The sequence below is a fragment of the Geotrypetes seraphini genome, chromosome 4, assembly GCF_902459505.1.
Source record: "Geotrypetes seraphini chromosome 4, aGeoSer1.1, whole genome shotgun sequence".
Classification (NCBI taxonomy): Eukaryota; Metazoa; Chordata; class Amphibia; order Gymnophiona; family Dermophiidae; genus Geotrypetes; species Geotrypetes seraphini.
In genome coordinates this window covers 13,732,693-13,748,999 of record NC_047087.1, presented here as the reverse complement: position 1 = coordinate 13,748,999, position 16,307 = coordinate 13,732,693, and the positions used below count along the sequence as shown (strand labels likewise).

The 16,307-nt window shown below is 43.3% G+C and overlaps 1 protein-coding gene across 4 annotated transcripts in view; it reads right to left on the bottom strand.

Annotated features, from left to right (window-relative positions):
• Positions 1-16,307, bottom strand: part of LOC117358884 (meckelin-like) — an 88,785-nt gene that overhangs the window by 33,734 nt on the left and 38,744 nt on the right. For all 4 annotated transcript variants that reach the window (XM_033940703.1, XM_033940705.1, XM_033940704.1 and 1 more), the window contains 4 exons: positions 10,626-10,743; positions 8,119-8,209; positions 5,223-5,279; positions 64-162 (listed from right to left, as the gene is read on the bottom strand). In XM_033940703.1, the coding sequence (XP_033796594.1) occupies positions 64-162; positions 5,223-5,279; positions 8,119-8,209; positions 10,626-10,743 (365 nt within the window). The remainder of the gene's footprint in view (positions 1-63; positions 163-5,222; positions 5,280-8,118; positions 8,210-10,625; positions 10,744-16,307) is intronic.

Below are 16,307 nucleotides of genomic sequence, written 5' to 3'. Positions count from 1 at the left end.
CTGAAATGAGATGTCATAGGCAACCATTAAGTCACCGGGTGATAGAGCAGAATATTTCCTTACTGTAACGCCTATGCTCTGAAGTCTGGACCGACGCACCCAGCTGCTGGTTTCCATGATGGCGTACAAAACTGAGAGGGACCCCAGGACTGCCAGGGCAATCTGTGAGAGGAGCACAGAAGGCTACGGGTTAATTCCAGAAACAGGTTACAAAATTCAGACCATTCAAGTTTCAAGTTTAATAATTGTTTTGATTAATCGCTTAATCATATTTCTAAGCGATGAACAAATTAAAATTACAATTTATGGGAAACAATACATTACAAAACAGTACATAATGACATTCAAAATTAAAAGTTTAACTTACAAGGAAGGGGGGGAGATGAAATACAAACTCAATATAGAAAAGTAGAACAAAAAGGGAAAAATACAAAATGAGCAACAGAAAGACAATATAATATAGTACAATAAAAATAATCTGAGCTGCGAAGAGTTTCGTTAATTACCAAAAGCATCTTTAAAGAGAAATGTTTTTAAATTACATTTGAATTTCTCAAGGTTCTGCTCTTCCCTTAAATAGATTGGAAGGGCGTTCCACAACTGAGGTGCGGTAACAGAAAATAAGTTGTCGTCTTGTATTGATAACCTTAAGAGATGGAATAGATAGTAAGTTCTGTTCGTTGGATCTCAGAGTTCTGTTTGAAGAATATGGAATTAATAGTTTATAAATAAATGCTGGGGTTTTATGAAGAAGGGCTTTGAAGGTGAGTCCTTCACCCTTAACTTTGCTGGTTTTCCTCTCTATGAATTAAGAGCTTTGCAGATCATTCATTTTTGACAGGATTCTTTTTGTGGAACTCTCAATTTGGACGTTATCACCTCTGGTTTGTGGAGTTACACTGGTGGCTCCCAATTACATACTGGATCAGGTATATACGCATACTGGTGTTTAAGGATATGGCTACAGAATGTTTTATCTGTGTTATTATAAACATATTAATTTGTTCACTCTATATCAGTTTCTCTTTAAGGAACATTTGTGGTGTTAAAAAAAAACAAGTTACCCATTCTCAGGTCTTTTTGGTTCTTGTCCCTGGTCTGTAGAATGGGTTACCATATGAGATTAGACTGTTATCAGATTTAAGTACCTTCTACAAAAGGGTAAAAAAAAACCATTACCCTCCACAAGAGCCTTGTAACCCCCTACATGGCTCCCCACTCTCTGTATGCCCCCGGGGTCCCCATTGACCTACAGCGTGTTTCAAATTCCTGGTGATCTAGGGGTCATTGGGACAGGAATGATCCAGATTCAAAATGTCTGCCATGACCTCTAGTGGCAGTCTTGTGGTACTAGCAGTAGTACCCCTGAGGCTGCTATTAGAGGTCGTGGCAGCCATTTTTAATCTGGAGCTGTGATAGGCAGGATTGAGTAGGCATCATTCCTGCCCAATAACCTCTCTAGATCACCAGGAATTTGAGAGGTCAACCTGTTTACTTGTGGTCCGTTTGTATGCAATATGATATAGTGTTTATGTTTCATTTAAGCTATGTAGAACCTTTATGACTGGGTGGTATATACAACATACAAGACAGTTAACTTGCCAAATTACGAGATCTCCAGTTTCAAACGCTTTCTGAATGTTTACGGGAAGAGAAGGAATTTTGGATTTAGCTCACACCTTTTTCGGTGGTGGGTTCTATTTAGGTATTATAAGTACAGTATTTTCCTGTTCCTGAGGCAATAAAAGATTAAGGGGCCCTTCTTCTAGTGTGTGATAACAGAATTATCACACAGCAAATGCAGCACATCACTACTGTATTTTATACCCTATGGGCCATAAAGCATTTAGCACATGATTCTATAAACAGTGCCGATATTGGCGGCCGCCTTAAAAACGGCCTACGTTCCCGCCACCTATCTTTGATGTGAATCGCAGCTATGTAGGTGCTTTACCACTTCCAGTGTCAGCCACGCCTACAGTGGCGCGATTCTGGCACCTTTTGTTTAGGCACTGGCAGGCGCTTTGAATTTAACATTAATTGGCGTTTCAAATGGTTTCCATGCTAGCTTAGGCATCAGTAGGGCGCCTACTGGAACCTACGTTAAGGTGCAGTTTATGGAATTTTCCCTTTAGCGCATGATTCTAGACACGGCGCCTAAGAAAACGATACTTACTCCATGTTATTCAAAGTTCGGCGCCATTTTTAGAATCAGGCCTAGTGATTTAGGTTCCAGTAGGCATCTGTAACTTAGGCACCTCATTCCATGCCCAAACTCCACCCCCCAACCACACCTAGTTTTTTGGTAGGTACCTCAGTGGGACCTCCTGAGTTAGGTGCCAACCCCCCCAAATTATTATTTTTTTTTACAATTGTTTTTTTAATGGCGCTAATCTATGCATCTAACTGTAGGTGCAGTAACTGTACTAATGTGGGTACTTACACAGCCACACTCAAACTAACATCTATTTTGTACCTGGGGCCCCGGAGGATTAAGTGATTAGCCCAGGGTCGCAAGGAGCAGCCCTGGGATTTGATCCCACAGCCTCTGGGTGCTAAAACAGAAGCTCTACCACTAGGCTACTCCTCACTAGGCAGGGCGGTAGCTAGGATTCCATTTTGGTGGAGATCAGAAGGAACTGGGGGCTGGAGGGGGGCACACATTTCCTTTTAGTTCTTTCCCCCCCCCCAATACACCTGACAAGGGTTGCCAGATTTTACATTCATAAAATCCGGATCCCCTAGACCCGCCCATCCCCACCCTGTTATGCCCCAGTCCTGCCCCTAATCCCGCACTTGCTATTCTTTGAGATTCTGTATGGAATGTTGCTACTCTTTGGGATTCTAGAATCTTGTTACTCTCCTCTCTTCTACCTTCCAAAGTATTTAGATCAATGCTGTCTTATTAAAATGTTTATTTTTATTTTTTAATTTTTCCTCTATCTCTACTTTTCACTTTTCTATTACCCTCCAGGTACTTTAGTTAGATTGTGAGCCTTCGGGACAGTAAGGGAATTTTTCAAGTACCTTTCTTATTTCTAATCTTAATGTATATTTTCTGTAAACCGCTTAGAACCTAACGGATGTAGCGGTATATAAGAAATAAATTACATTACATTACATTACTTGCTATTCTTTGAGATTCTGTATGGAATGTTGCTACTCTTTGGGATTCTAGAATCTTGTTACTCTCTGGGATTCTGGAATCTTGCTATTCTTTGAGATTCTCGATGGAATGTTGCTACTCTTTGGGATTCTAGAATCTTGTTACTCTCTGGGATTCTGGAATCTTGCTATTCTTTGGGATTCTCTATGGAATGTTGCTACTCTTTGGGATTTTGGAATCTTGCTATTCTTTGAGATTCTCTATGGAATGTTGCTACTCTTTGGGATTCTAGAATCTTGTTACTCTCTGGGATTCTGGAATCTTGCTATTCTTTGGGATTCTCTATGGAATGTTGCTACTCTTTGGGATTCTAGAATCTTGTTACTCTCTGGGATTCTGGAATCTTGCTATTCTTTGGGATTCTCTATGGAATGTTGCTACTCTTTGGGATTCTAGAATCTTGTTACTCTCTGGGATTCTGGAATCTTGCTATTCTTTGGGATTCTCTATGGAATGTTGCTACTCTTTGGGATTCTAGAATCTTGTTACTCTCTATGATTCTGGAATCTTGCTATTCTTTGAGATTCTCTATGGAATGTTGCTACTCTTTGGGATTCTAGAATCTTGTTACTCTCTGGGATTCCGGAATCTTGCTATTCTTTGAGATTCTGTATGGAATGTTGCTACTCTTTGGGATTCTAGAATCTTGTTACTCTCTGGGATTCCGGAATCTTGCTATTCTTTGAGATTCTGTATGGAATGTTGCTACTCTTTGGGATTCTAGAATCTTGTTACTCTCTGGGATTCCGGAATCTTGCTATTCTTTGAGATTCTCTATGGAATGTTGCTACTCTTTGGGATTCTAGAATCTTGTTACTCTCTGGGATTCCGGAATCTTGCTATTCTTTGAGATTCTGTATGGAATGTTGCTACTCTTTGGGATTCTAGAATCTTGTTACTCTCTGGGATTCTGGAATCTTGCTATTCTTTGAGATTCTCGATGGAATGTTGCTACTCTTTGGGATTCTAGAATCTTGTTACTCTCTGGGATTCTGGAATCTTGCTATTCTTTGGGATTCTCTATGGAATGTTGCTACTCTTTGGGATTTTGGAATCTTGCTATTCTTTGAGATTCTCTATGGAATGTTGCTACTCTTTGGGATTCTAGAATCTTGTTACTCTCTGGGATTCTGGAATCTTGCTATTCTTTGGGATTCTCTATGGAATGTTGCTACTCTTTGGGATTCTAGAATCTTGTTACTCTCTGGGATTCTGGAATCTTGCTATTCTTTGGGATTCTCTATGGAATGTTGCTACTCTTTGGGATTCTAGAATCTTGTTACTCTCTGGGATTCTGGAATCTTGCTATTCTTTGGGATTCTCTATGGAATGTTGCTACTCTTTGGGATTCTAGAATCTTGTTACTCTCTATGATTCTGGAATCTTGCTATTCTTTGAGATTCTCTATGGAATGTTGCTACTCTTTGGGATTCTAGAATCTTGTTACTCTCTGGGATTCCGGAATCTTGCTATTCTTTGAGATTCTGTATGGAATGTTGCTACTCTTTGGGATTCTAGAATCTTGTTACTCTCTGGGATTCCGGAATCTTGCTATTCTTTGAGATTCTGTATGGAATGTTGCTACTCTTTGGGATTCTAGAATCTTGTTACTCTCTGGGATTCCGGAATCTTGCTATTCTTTGAGATTCTCTATGGAATGTTGCTACTCTTTGGGATTCTAGAATCTTGTTACTCTCTGGGATTCCGGAATCTTGCTATTCTTTGAGATTCTGTATGGAATGTTGCTACTCTTTGGGATTCTAGAATCTTGTTACTCTCTGGGATTCCAGAATCTTGCTATTCTTTGAGATTCTGGATGGAATGTTGCTACTCTTTGGGATTCTAGAATCTGTGTTACTCTCTGGGATTCCGGAATCTTGCTATTCTTTGAGATTCTGGATGAAATGTTGCTATTCTTTGGGTTTTGGCTAGGTACTAGTGACCTGGATTGGCCACCGTGAGGACAGGCTACTGGGCTTGATGGACCTTTGGTCTTATCTTCCCGGGTTCTCAGGTCACTGCCCTAACCATTAGGTCTGCTCCTTCATATACTCACATCTGTGTCCCTCTTATATGTTTCTTGACTCTGCGTATAAGACACTGCAAAGGAAAGCTGCATTGGAACAAAAGAAAAGCATGGATTAGACACACTTTAGGGGCTGATTCTCCAAACGGTAGGTGCCGGTAGACATCGTATCACCGTCTCATAGCCAATCGGGATGCACACTTTTCAAAAAAATGCAGGTATATGTCGCACGCCTAGGGAGACATATAGAGACGCGAATGGACCCCCAAGACATGGCGTAGGCGTGGTCTCCACCGGAAGTGGCCTTGGGCATCTGTAGGCATCCCTACACATCTCCGTAGGCGCCAGACAGATGCCTTAAATGTAGGCCAGTAAAGTGCTGGCCTACATTTAAGGCGTCTTTCAATAAAAGCAGACGCGATTCTCTATGGGACGCCCGCTTCTTAGGCGGCCTCCGAGATCAGTGTCCTTTAGAGCAGTGTTCTTCAACCACCAGTCCATGGACCAGTGCCGGTCCACAGCCACATGCATCAGGCCCAAAACAGTGTTCTTCAACCACCGATCCATGGTGCGATCGATGCGGCGTTATCTTCGAGCCAGCTCCGTCTTCCTAACTGATTCAGTGCACAAAGCCATGGGCAGTGGCTCCTACGGGCATCCTGCGCCTGAACCGGTAGCCTTCTCTCTGACGTTGTAACGTCAGAGGGAAGGCTTCCAGATGAGGCACAGGACGTGCAAGGTGCAATTAGTACTATTATGGGGGCGGGGTCTGGGGTGGAGATTGGGTATGGATGGGCGGGGTCTGGCCCACGACTTAGCCCCGTGTTCTTCAACCGCCGGTCCACGGTGCGATCGATGCGGCGTTATCTTTGAGCCAGCTCCCTCTTCCTAACTGATTCGGTGCACAAAGCCACAAAGCTCTCGCAGGCAGGAACGCATCCGCGGATGTGCTCCTGCCCGACAGCGATTGGCTCCAAGCTTTTCAAAACCCGGACAAAGTGCCAGGTTTTGAAAAGCCATCCGGACACCCGGACATGTGCAAGGAAATCCGGACATTGGTAACCCTATTCCTAAGGGAACTTACAGAATCCGACTGCAAGAAGGCCCTTGCCTCACCTAGCCTAGCCCTGCCCCCGCTGACAGTTTTAAATTTGATTCTTTAAACTTTTTATTTAGGAATTTTCAAATAAAGGCAAACCAAACAACACCCCCCCCCTCTTTTATTAAACCGCGATAGCGGTTATTAGCGCAGGGGGCCGCGTTTAATGCACCACGCTGCTCATAGAGTTCCTTTGAGAGCAAAGTGGAGCATTTCATCGCGGTTTATTAAAAGGGGAAGAAAACTTGTACAGAAAAACTGATTCAAACAAGCACAATACTGTCTTAGGAAAACAAGTATCAAGCTTCACCCTCCTCCCTCAAAATCAACCATTGAATATATGTTTATTAAAAATGTAATATACCACTTAGGCTTAATAGAGATCAAGGTGATGTACAAAAAAGAAATAAAAGATAAAATAAAGAAAAATAGCTCTGTTATAAGAACAGGAAAGACCTAAACATCATTCACACCAAGAGCAGTTATAAAAATCTGTGATGCACATATATGTCCAAACGCTAACATACTCCCATTAATAAATTCAAAATAAGGAGAAATTAGGTTCTTGCCTGCTAATTTACTTTCTTTTAGCTTCAAAAGCAAAAAAAAGGGGTCCAAGCTAATCTGCAGAAAAAGCCAACCAGGAACATACAAAACAAAACTGCAGACTGTGTACAAGATGCAGGCAAAATTTATTGTGACAAGAATCTATATATATAAAATCGGAGGTATGTATGTGTGTATGTATGTGTGTATGTGCTGCGATCACGCAAAAACGGCTTGACCGATTTGAACGAAACTTGGTATGCAGATCCCTCACTACCTGGGGTGATATGTTCTGGGGGTCTCGCGGCCCACAACTCTATGTTGCTTGCTCAAGGGTGGGTTCACCCAACAATTTATATGTTCTTGCTCCAGGAGGTGAAACTAAAATTGTTGTTTATAATCACGTTTTGCGTTAGTTGTATTGTATTCATTTTGTCAAATATTTCACATTATAATTTGAATATTGTACTTTTTATTAAGCTGTAAAAAAATAATTTCATTCACCACTATAAAGTATCTTTATTTGAATCCATTTACAGTGTTATTGCTATAATTAAATACCCGTGCAACGCCGGGGCATCAGCTAATAAAAATATATAAAACCCTTTTGCCAATCAAGGGACCCGATACGGTCCGTGTTTCGGACAAACGTTCATCAGGGGTCCATGGTAAAAAAAGGGGAGGGCTAAAATATGCCACAAAAAATGGAGAATAACAACTATCATAAAACCGAAATGCCTGTGTATCAAGTTCACCGAGGATCGCCAACAAGTAGTAAAGCGTTGTTATTTTCCATTTTTTGTGGCATATTTTAGCCCTCCCTTTTTTTACCATGGACCCCTGACGAAGTTTTGTCCGAAACACGGACCGTGTCGGGTCCCTTGATTGGTAAAAGGGTTTTATATATTTTTATTCTTGTCACAATAAATTTTGTCTGCATCTTGTACACAGTCTGCAGTTTTGTTTTGTTTGTTCCTTTCTTTTAGCTTCGCCAGGCTTCTTTCAGTCTCCACCTGCTGGTCATGATGAGATATATACCCGCTTGTAAGATCCTATACCGGTCTGGAGAGTGCTAAAGAATACTCTTTTTTCTACCTTTGTTGTCAGGACATTTTGGGTTTCTACCATCTTGGTTCTACGGCAGCAGGAAATTATGTCTTTTTAATGCCATCTCCTGCTGCTAATGGAAGTGGAGGTTGCTTAGCATGGTGGTGTATCTGGGATACAGTGAGATCCCCGAAGGAAAAATTCATATGGACCCCTCCCCTGACAAACACTCACCTGGGTGCCCCCCTTGGCATCCTTTTTGGCATACTTCACTCTCAGCAGGAAAGGAGGCCGACTTCCTGGATTACTGGTTGGCAGATATATACTGTAAAAGATAAGAGAAATCATAGGGGGGCCACAGCATAACTTTTGATGCAAGCAAAGAGGCCTCTATTTCAAGGAGACACTTTCTTCTGACTTTGTACTAAACTCTTGTCAACCTAGTTAAGGGGTGTCAAAGTCCCTCCTCGGGGGCCACAATCCATTCAGGTTTTCAGGATTTCCCCAATGAATATGCATGAGATATATTTGCATACAATGAAAACAGTGCAAGCAAATAGATCTCATGCATATTCATTGGGGAAATCCTGAAAACCCGACTGGATTGCGGCCCTCGAGGAGGAACTTTGACACCCTTGATCTAGTTGATGCATTAAAATGTCGCTCTGCCCAGTCTACCCGTCTCTTCAAGTCACTTCAATGGCTCTCTATCCATTTCCACATACAGTTCAAACTCCCTTTACTGACCTACAAGTGTATTTGCTCTGTAGTTCCTCAGTATCTCTCCTCTCTCCCCATGCCCCCCCACCCCAGCACTCCGCTCATTGGCCAAGTCTCTCTTATCTGTACCCTTCTCTTCTACGGCCAACTCTAGACTCCGTCATTCCTACTTTGCCTGGACCAAAGGCCTGGCTCGGTACGTCAGGCTCCATCTCTGGTCATATTCAAATTCAGACTGAAAGCCCAGTTCTTTGAAGCTGCTTTCAATTTCAAACTCCAACCCGCCTTCTAAGCACCAAGATCTGTCTTATCCTTCCCTCTGTAATTCCCCCACCTGAGCACTGTGTATTGATGCACCTTCTTGCCCAGTTTGTCTGTCTTGACTAGATTGTAAGCTCTTTTGAGCAGGGACCGTCTCTTCTGTGTTTTGATATAAGGCTCTGTGTATGTCTAGTAACGCTATGCAAATGATTAGTAGTAGTAGAAAAACAGAGTAAATTTAGGTTTGTGGAGCAACAGTTATCAGCTTTAGAGTCACCAGCCAATTCCAGGTCACCTCCACAGGTTGAGCCAGGCCTGGTTTTTGCCTGAAATATGTTCGAGAAATCAGGAAATCTCCTATCCTGATGGCACTGAGCCAGGTCAGTAACTCCAGTTCAAGAGTCTAGTGCAGTGGTCTCCATTAGAGAATGACACGGTGACAAAATTCATCACCGTTCCCGTCCCCGTGGATAACCGCGGGAAACCATCTTCATGTCATTCTTTAAGGAGAGAGGGAAGAATCAGAGTATGAATGGCCACAACCACTGACCCTCAACCCTGGCATTGAAGAATGCTGGTGGAGAAGGACTGAGATGGAGATAGACACCAAAGAATGACAGTCTCTGGTATCCAGAGCAGAGATTGTGATGTCATAATGCCTCATTCCACCAATGCCTATGATCCAAACTCATCAGTGATGTCACAATGGCTTCATTATCCTAAACTTGGCTCACATAAGAATCAGTATGAATGGGCCCAGCCACTGACCCTCAAGCCTTGCTTTGAAGAATGCTGGTGCAGAAGGACTGAGGTTGAAATAGACACTAGAAAATGACATGGGGTTATCCGCGGGGACGGGAACAGTGATGAATTTTGTCACCGTGTCATTCTCTAGTCTCCAACTCAAACCCTTTGCAGGGCCACATTTTGGATTTGTAGATACTTGGAGGGCCTCAGAAAAAATAGTTAATGTCTTATTAAAGAAATGACAATTTTGCATGAGGTAAAACTCTTTCTTTTTGGCTAAGTCTTAATAATAATATTGCCATTTATAGCTAAAGAGACATTTAGAGCTAATTCCACCCCCTAGATTTTCTCAGCAAAGGGTTCAAACATTCAAGTGCTGGGATCACAGCGGAAGCATGAGATAGTTGCGGGATAGAGCTTGACCTTCTGCGGATCGGTCAAGCTCAAAGTAGCCCCAGCTCTTTCAGGAAGATGCAGAACCCAGCAGTGTGTTGGTCTGCAGAACACAGAAGAACTGGATCGGGAGTTCTGGGATGCGAGTTCACGACTCCTTTCTGCCACAGAACAGGTACATAATTTTATGTACTGTTTCCCCGACTCTAATCCCAGCTGTGCCCCAGATAAGCTGCAGTTCTGGGCAAGTCACTTTATCATTCAGGGCCTTTCTTCAGTCAGCTCTAATCAAGTACCATTAATAACCCCATTTCCTCTCTTCGGAAGGTCAGACCGCTATAGGTATCTCATCTCATATGTGGCTACAGTGCGCATTAGATTATGAAGCCGATTGTGATCCCATTTGGATGATAGCCAGAGACACTATCAAAATTTAATTCAGGCAGACAGTAGTACCCTGTGTGCGATCTCAGCAAATAGCTTTTAACCCTTAATCTGCCAAACTTCCTGAAGTCCATCTCCTACAAAGCAACGGAGGGCAGTGGTGTAAGCCTCTACAGGATTTCTATTAGTTGGTAGTTATTGAAACAGATCAAATTCTCAGCCAGAAGTATTCTTACCTTAGGGTTAAGCTTGTTGCGACTGTGACCAATTTGGGCTCACTACTCAGGCTCTCAGTTCTGCCAGACAGTCCATCCACCAGGAAGAACCTTCTTAGAGCTGTGGTATCCAGAGAGCCTGTGGGAGGTAGAGGTAGGCATGACATTCAGCTGCAGGCCTAGCTCCTCCCCCTTCACCCCACCTCATAGCGAAGCGTGACAAACATCCTATAATTTCAAAGGACCACTGCTGCAGAATTATTTGCCACTTGCTTTGGGGTTTTTTTGTTGTTGTTGTTATTGTTGTTTAATAAATTATACATTAGAGAATGACACGGGGACAAATTTTTTCCCGTCCCTGCAGGAACTCAATTTCCCTGCGAGTTTTGTCGCTGTCCCTGCCCCGTTCCTGTAAGCTCTACCTTAACTGCACAAGCCTCAAACACTTAGGATGTTAAAGTGTTTGAGGCTTGCACAGATGAGGACGGAGCTTAGGCATTGGTGGAATGAGGCATTATGACATCACAATCGGAGCTCTAGAATGTTGCTACTTAGGATTTTAAAGTGTTGGAGGCTTGTGCAGATGAAGACAGAGCTTAGGCATTGGTGGAATGAGGCATTATGACATCACAATCTGAGCTCTAGAATGTTGCTACTTATGATGTTAAAGTGTTTGAGGCTTGTGCAGATGAGGACGGAGCTTAGGCATTGGTGGAATGAGGCATTATGACATCACAATCGGAGCTCTAGAATGTTGCTACTTAGGATTTTAAAGTGTTGGAGGCTTGTGCAGATGAAGACAGAGCTTAGGCATTGGTGGAATGAGGCATTATGACATCACAATCTGAGCTCTAGAATGTTGCTACTTAGGATTTTAAAGTGTTTGAGGCTTGTGCAGATGAGGACGGAGCTTAGGCATTGGTGGAATGAGGCATTATGACATCACAATCTGAGCTCTAGAATGTTGCTACAGGATTTTAAAGTGTTTGAGGCTTGTGCAGATGAGGACGGAGCTTAGGCATTGGTGGAATGAGGCATTATGACATCACAATCTGAGCTCTAGAATGTCGCTACTTAGGATTTTAAAGTGTCTGAGGCTTGTGCAGATGAGGACGGAGCTTAGGCGTTGGTGGAATGAGGCATTATGACATCACAATCTGAGCTCTAGAATGTCGCTACTTAGGATTTTAAAGTGTCTGAGGCTTGTGCAGATGAGGACGGAGCTTAGGCGTTGGTGGAATGAGGCATTATGACATCACAATCTGAGCTCTAGAATGTCGCTACTTAGGATTTTAAAGTGTCTGAGGCTTGTGCAGATGAGGACGGAGCTTAGGCGTTGGTGGAATGAGGCATTATGACATCACAATCTGAGCTCTAGAATGTTGCTACTTAGGATTTTAAAGTGTCTGAGGCTTGTGAAGATGAGGATGGAGCTTAGGCATTGGTGGAATGAGGCATTATGACATCACAATCTGAGCTCTAGAATGTTGCTACTTAGGATTTTAAAGTGTTTGAGGCTTGCACAGATGAGGATGGAGCTTAGGCATTGGTGGAATGAGGCATTATGACATCACAATCTGAGCTCTAGAATGTTGCTACTTAGGATTTTAAAGTGTTTGAGGCTTGTGCAGATGAGGATGGAGCTTAGGCATTGGTGGAATGAGACATTATGACATCACAATCTGAGCTCTAGAATGTTGCTACTTAGGATTTTAAAGTGTTTGAGGCTTGTGCAGATGAGGATGGAGCTTAGGCATTGGTGGAATGAGGCATTATGACATCACAACCTGAGCTCTAGAATGTTGCTACTTAGGATTTTAAAGTGTTTGAGGCTTGTGCAGATGAGGACGGAGCTTAGGCGTTGGTGGATGAGGCATTATGACATCACAATCTGAGCTCTAGAATGTTGCTACTTAGGATTTTAAAGTGTCTGAGGCTTGTGCAGATGAGGACGGACCTTAGGCATTGGTGGAATGAGGCATTATGACATCACAATCTGAGCTCTAGAATGTTGCTACTTAGGATTTTAAAGTGTCTGAGGCTTGTGCAGATGAGGACGGACCTTAGGCATTGGTGGAATGAGGCATTATGACATCACAATCTGAGCTCTAGAATGTTGCTACTTAGGATTTTAAAGTGTCTGAGGCTTGTGCAGATGAGGACGGAGCTTAGGCGTTGGTGGAATGAGGCATTATGACATCACACTCTGAGTTCTAGAATGTTGCTACTTAGGATTTTAAAGGGTTTGAGGCTTGTGGGTGTGGGAAGGGGGAAGCCATTGGCACATATGCGCATGAGAATGGAGGCCAATAGAGAAATCGCCGCAGGGTCCTACTGCGCATTCAGCGCAACAGACGCACGGATCAAGGAGTCAGGGATCATGGCGTTTGAAGTGCGCATGAGTGCATAGGGTTTTATTATGACAGATGATGACACCCAAATCTTTTTCTTGGGCACTAACCCCCAAGGTAGACCCTAGCATCCGATAACTGTGATTTGGGTTATTCTTCCCAGTGTGCATCACTTTGCATTTGTCCACATTAAATTTCATCTGCCACTTGGACGCATGGAGGGGCCTAATCAAAAGAAACGTCTAAGTCCGTTTTAGGCCTATGTTGCTAGTCGCCCAAAGTCGGACATGGGAAAAGATCCATTTTCGAAAAATACGTCCAACATATTTTTTTTTTAAAAATCATCTAACTGTACAACCAGCCATCTGATCGTCCAGACCACTAAGTCGTCCAACTTTTTACCCCATTTTCGTCCAAAAATTTGCCAAGTCAAAAACACTTAGGAAAAGACCTTTTGGGCATGGGCGGAGCCAAAAAAGTGATGGACTGGCACCAGAGTAGTGGGGTACCTTACAGGACACTGCTGTGAATTTCACACAAAGGGTGCCACATATACATCTCACTACAACTCCCTTATAGGTCATGGTGAGTCCCCCCAAAACACCCCCAGAACCTACTAGACCCACCTATCTACCACCCCAATAGCCCCTATGGCTGCAGGTGCCACTTATATAGCAGTACAAAAGGTTTTGGGGGGTGCACATGTTTCACCATGAATGCAGTGATTAGAGTGACTTATGGGCCTGGGTCCTCCTCTCCATGGTTCACTAGCCCACCCCCAAGACTACTTAAGCCACCTCTGTGCAGCTCTACTAGGCTTTCTTTTGCCAGGCTGCCAGGTGCTGATGTTCTGGAGGCAGATATGTAAAGTTGTTATTATGATTTTTAGGGGGGGGGGCTCAGTGATCACTGGGGCAGTGTGTGGGGGTCTGTACTTTGTGTCTGCAGTGCTTATCTGGTCACTTTGGATACCTTCTGTGGACTTAGACCTGGTTTTAGATGGCCTAAGTCATAACGTCCAAGTTCCGTCTAAACTAAACCTTAAGTTTATATACCGCATCCTCTCCATGGAAGTAGAGCTCGGCACGGTTTACAAGAACTTAAAATATAAGAAGAGAAAGGAAAAGGTTTACATGAGCTTATATATAGAATGGAAGAGTAAGGGGGAAAATAGAATTGCATGTTAGAGAAGAGCCAAGTTTTCAGTTGCTTGCGGAATAGTTGGAGAGAGCCCAGGTTCCGCAACGGGATAGTAAGGTCGTTCCAGAGACCTGTGATTTTGAAGAGAAGAGATTTTCCCAGTTTACCTGCATAGAGAATACCACATAGAGAGGGGAAGGATAGTTTATATCTTTGGGCAGGTCTGGTGGAGTCAGGACTCGAGGAGTTAAAGGATAGTGGGATTAGGGGAGGAAGGATGCCGTGAATGATCTTAAAAGCCAGGCAGGAGCATTTGAAATGGATTCTGGAAATCACTGGGAGCCAAGTCTAGGCAGTGTTGTAAAACTTTCGGTTATACATGCAGTACGACTAAGTCTAGGACAGCCCACGTCCCGCCCAAATCCCGCCCTCGACACTCCTCCTGAAACGCCCCTTTTAGCTCTGGGCGTACTGCAGCACTGTGAAGGCCTAAGTCATTTTTAGATACATCTAAAACCCGATTCGATTATCGACGCTTGGACGACTTGTGTTACTGATTATCCAAGTGCCGATTTAGGCCGGTTTTTAGACATATTTCCATTTCGATTATGAGCCCCCTAGTCTTCCAATTTCCTAAGGTCCGCCTGCAATTTTTCACAATCCGCATGCGTTTTAACAACTTTGAACAGTGTAGTGTCATCTGCAAATTTAATCACCTCATTCGTCGTTCCAATTTCCAGATCATTTATAAATAAGCTAAATAGCACCGGTTCCAGTACAGACCCCTGTGGCACTCCACTGTTTACTCTCCTCCATTGAGAAAAATGGCCATTTAATCTTACTCTCCGTTTTCTATTCGATAACCAATTCCTAATCCACAACTGAACTTTGCCTCCTATCCCAGGAAGTTTGTCGAAAGCTTTCTTTCATGTTTATTCACACCTTCAAAGAAGTCAAGCAAATTGGTGAGGCAAGATCTCCCTCAGCTGAACCCATACTTTACCCAGATGACTCTTGCAATCCAGTGTAATTCATTTTTTTGTGAAGAATAACCAAGATATAACATTGGAAAGTTGGTCCTCAATCTGGTAGCTAGGCTTCAATGCTAAGAAATGTAAGGTCATGCACCTCGGAAGTGGAAATCCTTGCAGGACGTACTTCTTGAACGGAGAAACTTTAACTAGGACTTCAGCAGAACGAGATTTAGGAGTAATCATCAGTGCAGACATGAAAACTGCCAATCAAGTGGAGAAGGCTTCATCTAAGGCAAGGCAGATATTGGGTTGTATCAATAGAAGTTTCGTCAGCCGAAAGCCTGAAGTCATAATGTCGTTGTACAGGGCCATGGTGAGACCTCATCTGGAGTACTGTGTGCAATTCTGGAGGCCACATTACAGTAAAGATGTGCGCAGAATTGAATCGGTTCAGCGGACGGCCACCAGGATGATCTCAGGGCTCAAGGGTCTCTCGTACGAAGAGAGACTGAACAAATTGCAGCTCTACACTCTCGAGGAACGTAGGGAGAGGGGAGACATGATCGAAACATTTAAGTACCTCACGGGACGTGTCGAAGTGGAAGATGATATTTTCTTTCTCAAGGGACCCTCGGCCACAAGAGGGCACCCGCTCAAACTCAGAGGCGGAAAATTTCATGCTGACACCAGAAAGTATTTCTTCACAGAGAGAATGGTTGATCATTGGAACAAGCTTCTAGTGCAGGTGATCGAGGCAGACAGCGTGCCAGACTTTAAGAATAAATGGGATACCCATGTGGGATCCCTACGAGGGTCAAGATAAGGAAATTGGGTCATTAGGGCATAGACAAGGGGTGGGTAAGCAGAGTGGGCAGACTTGATGGGCTGTAGCCCTTTTCTGCCGTCATCTTCTATGTTTCTAAGGCAGTGTAGTCTAGTATCATGAAGTGTTTTCATCATGCACTTGAAGAAAGCAATGGACAAGATCAAGAAAGAGGATGAAGCAACGCTTCGAGAACTAAACCCCACTGGTCTAGACAGAAATCAATGGAAAGAAATAGTCAAGAAGGTGTTGGATGCCTCTCTGTGCTCAGCCCATGGTTGTTGACAATGGTGATGAGGATGAGATCAAAACGGATTGTGCAGACAAAGAAGGGGCTTCAGATCAGATATACTACTCCTCTGCCACCTACCGTACCAGCGCTCAAGCTCAGGAAGACAAATTAAATAGAAGAAAG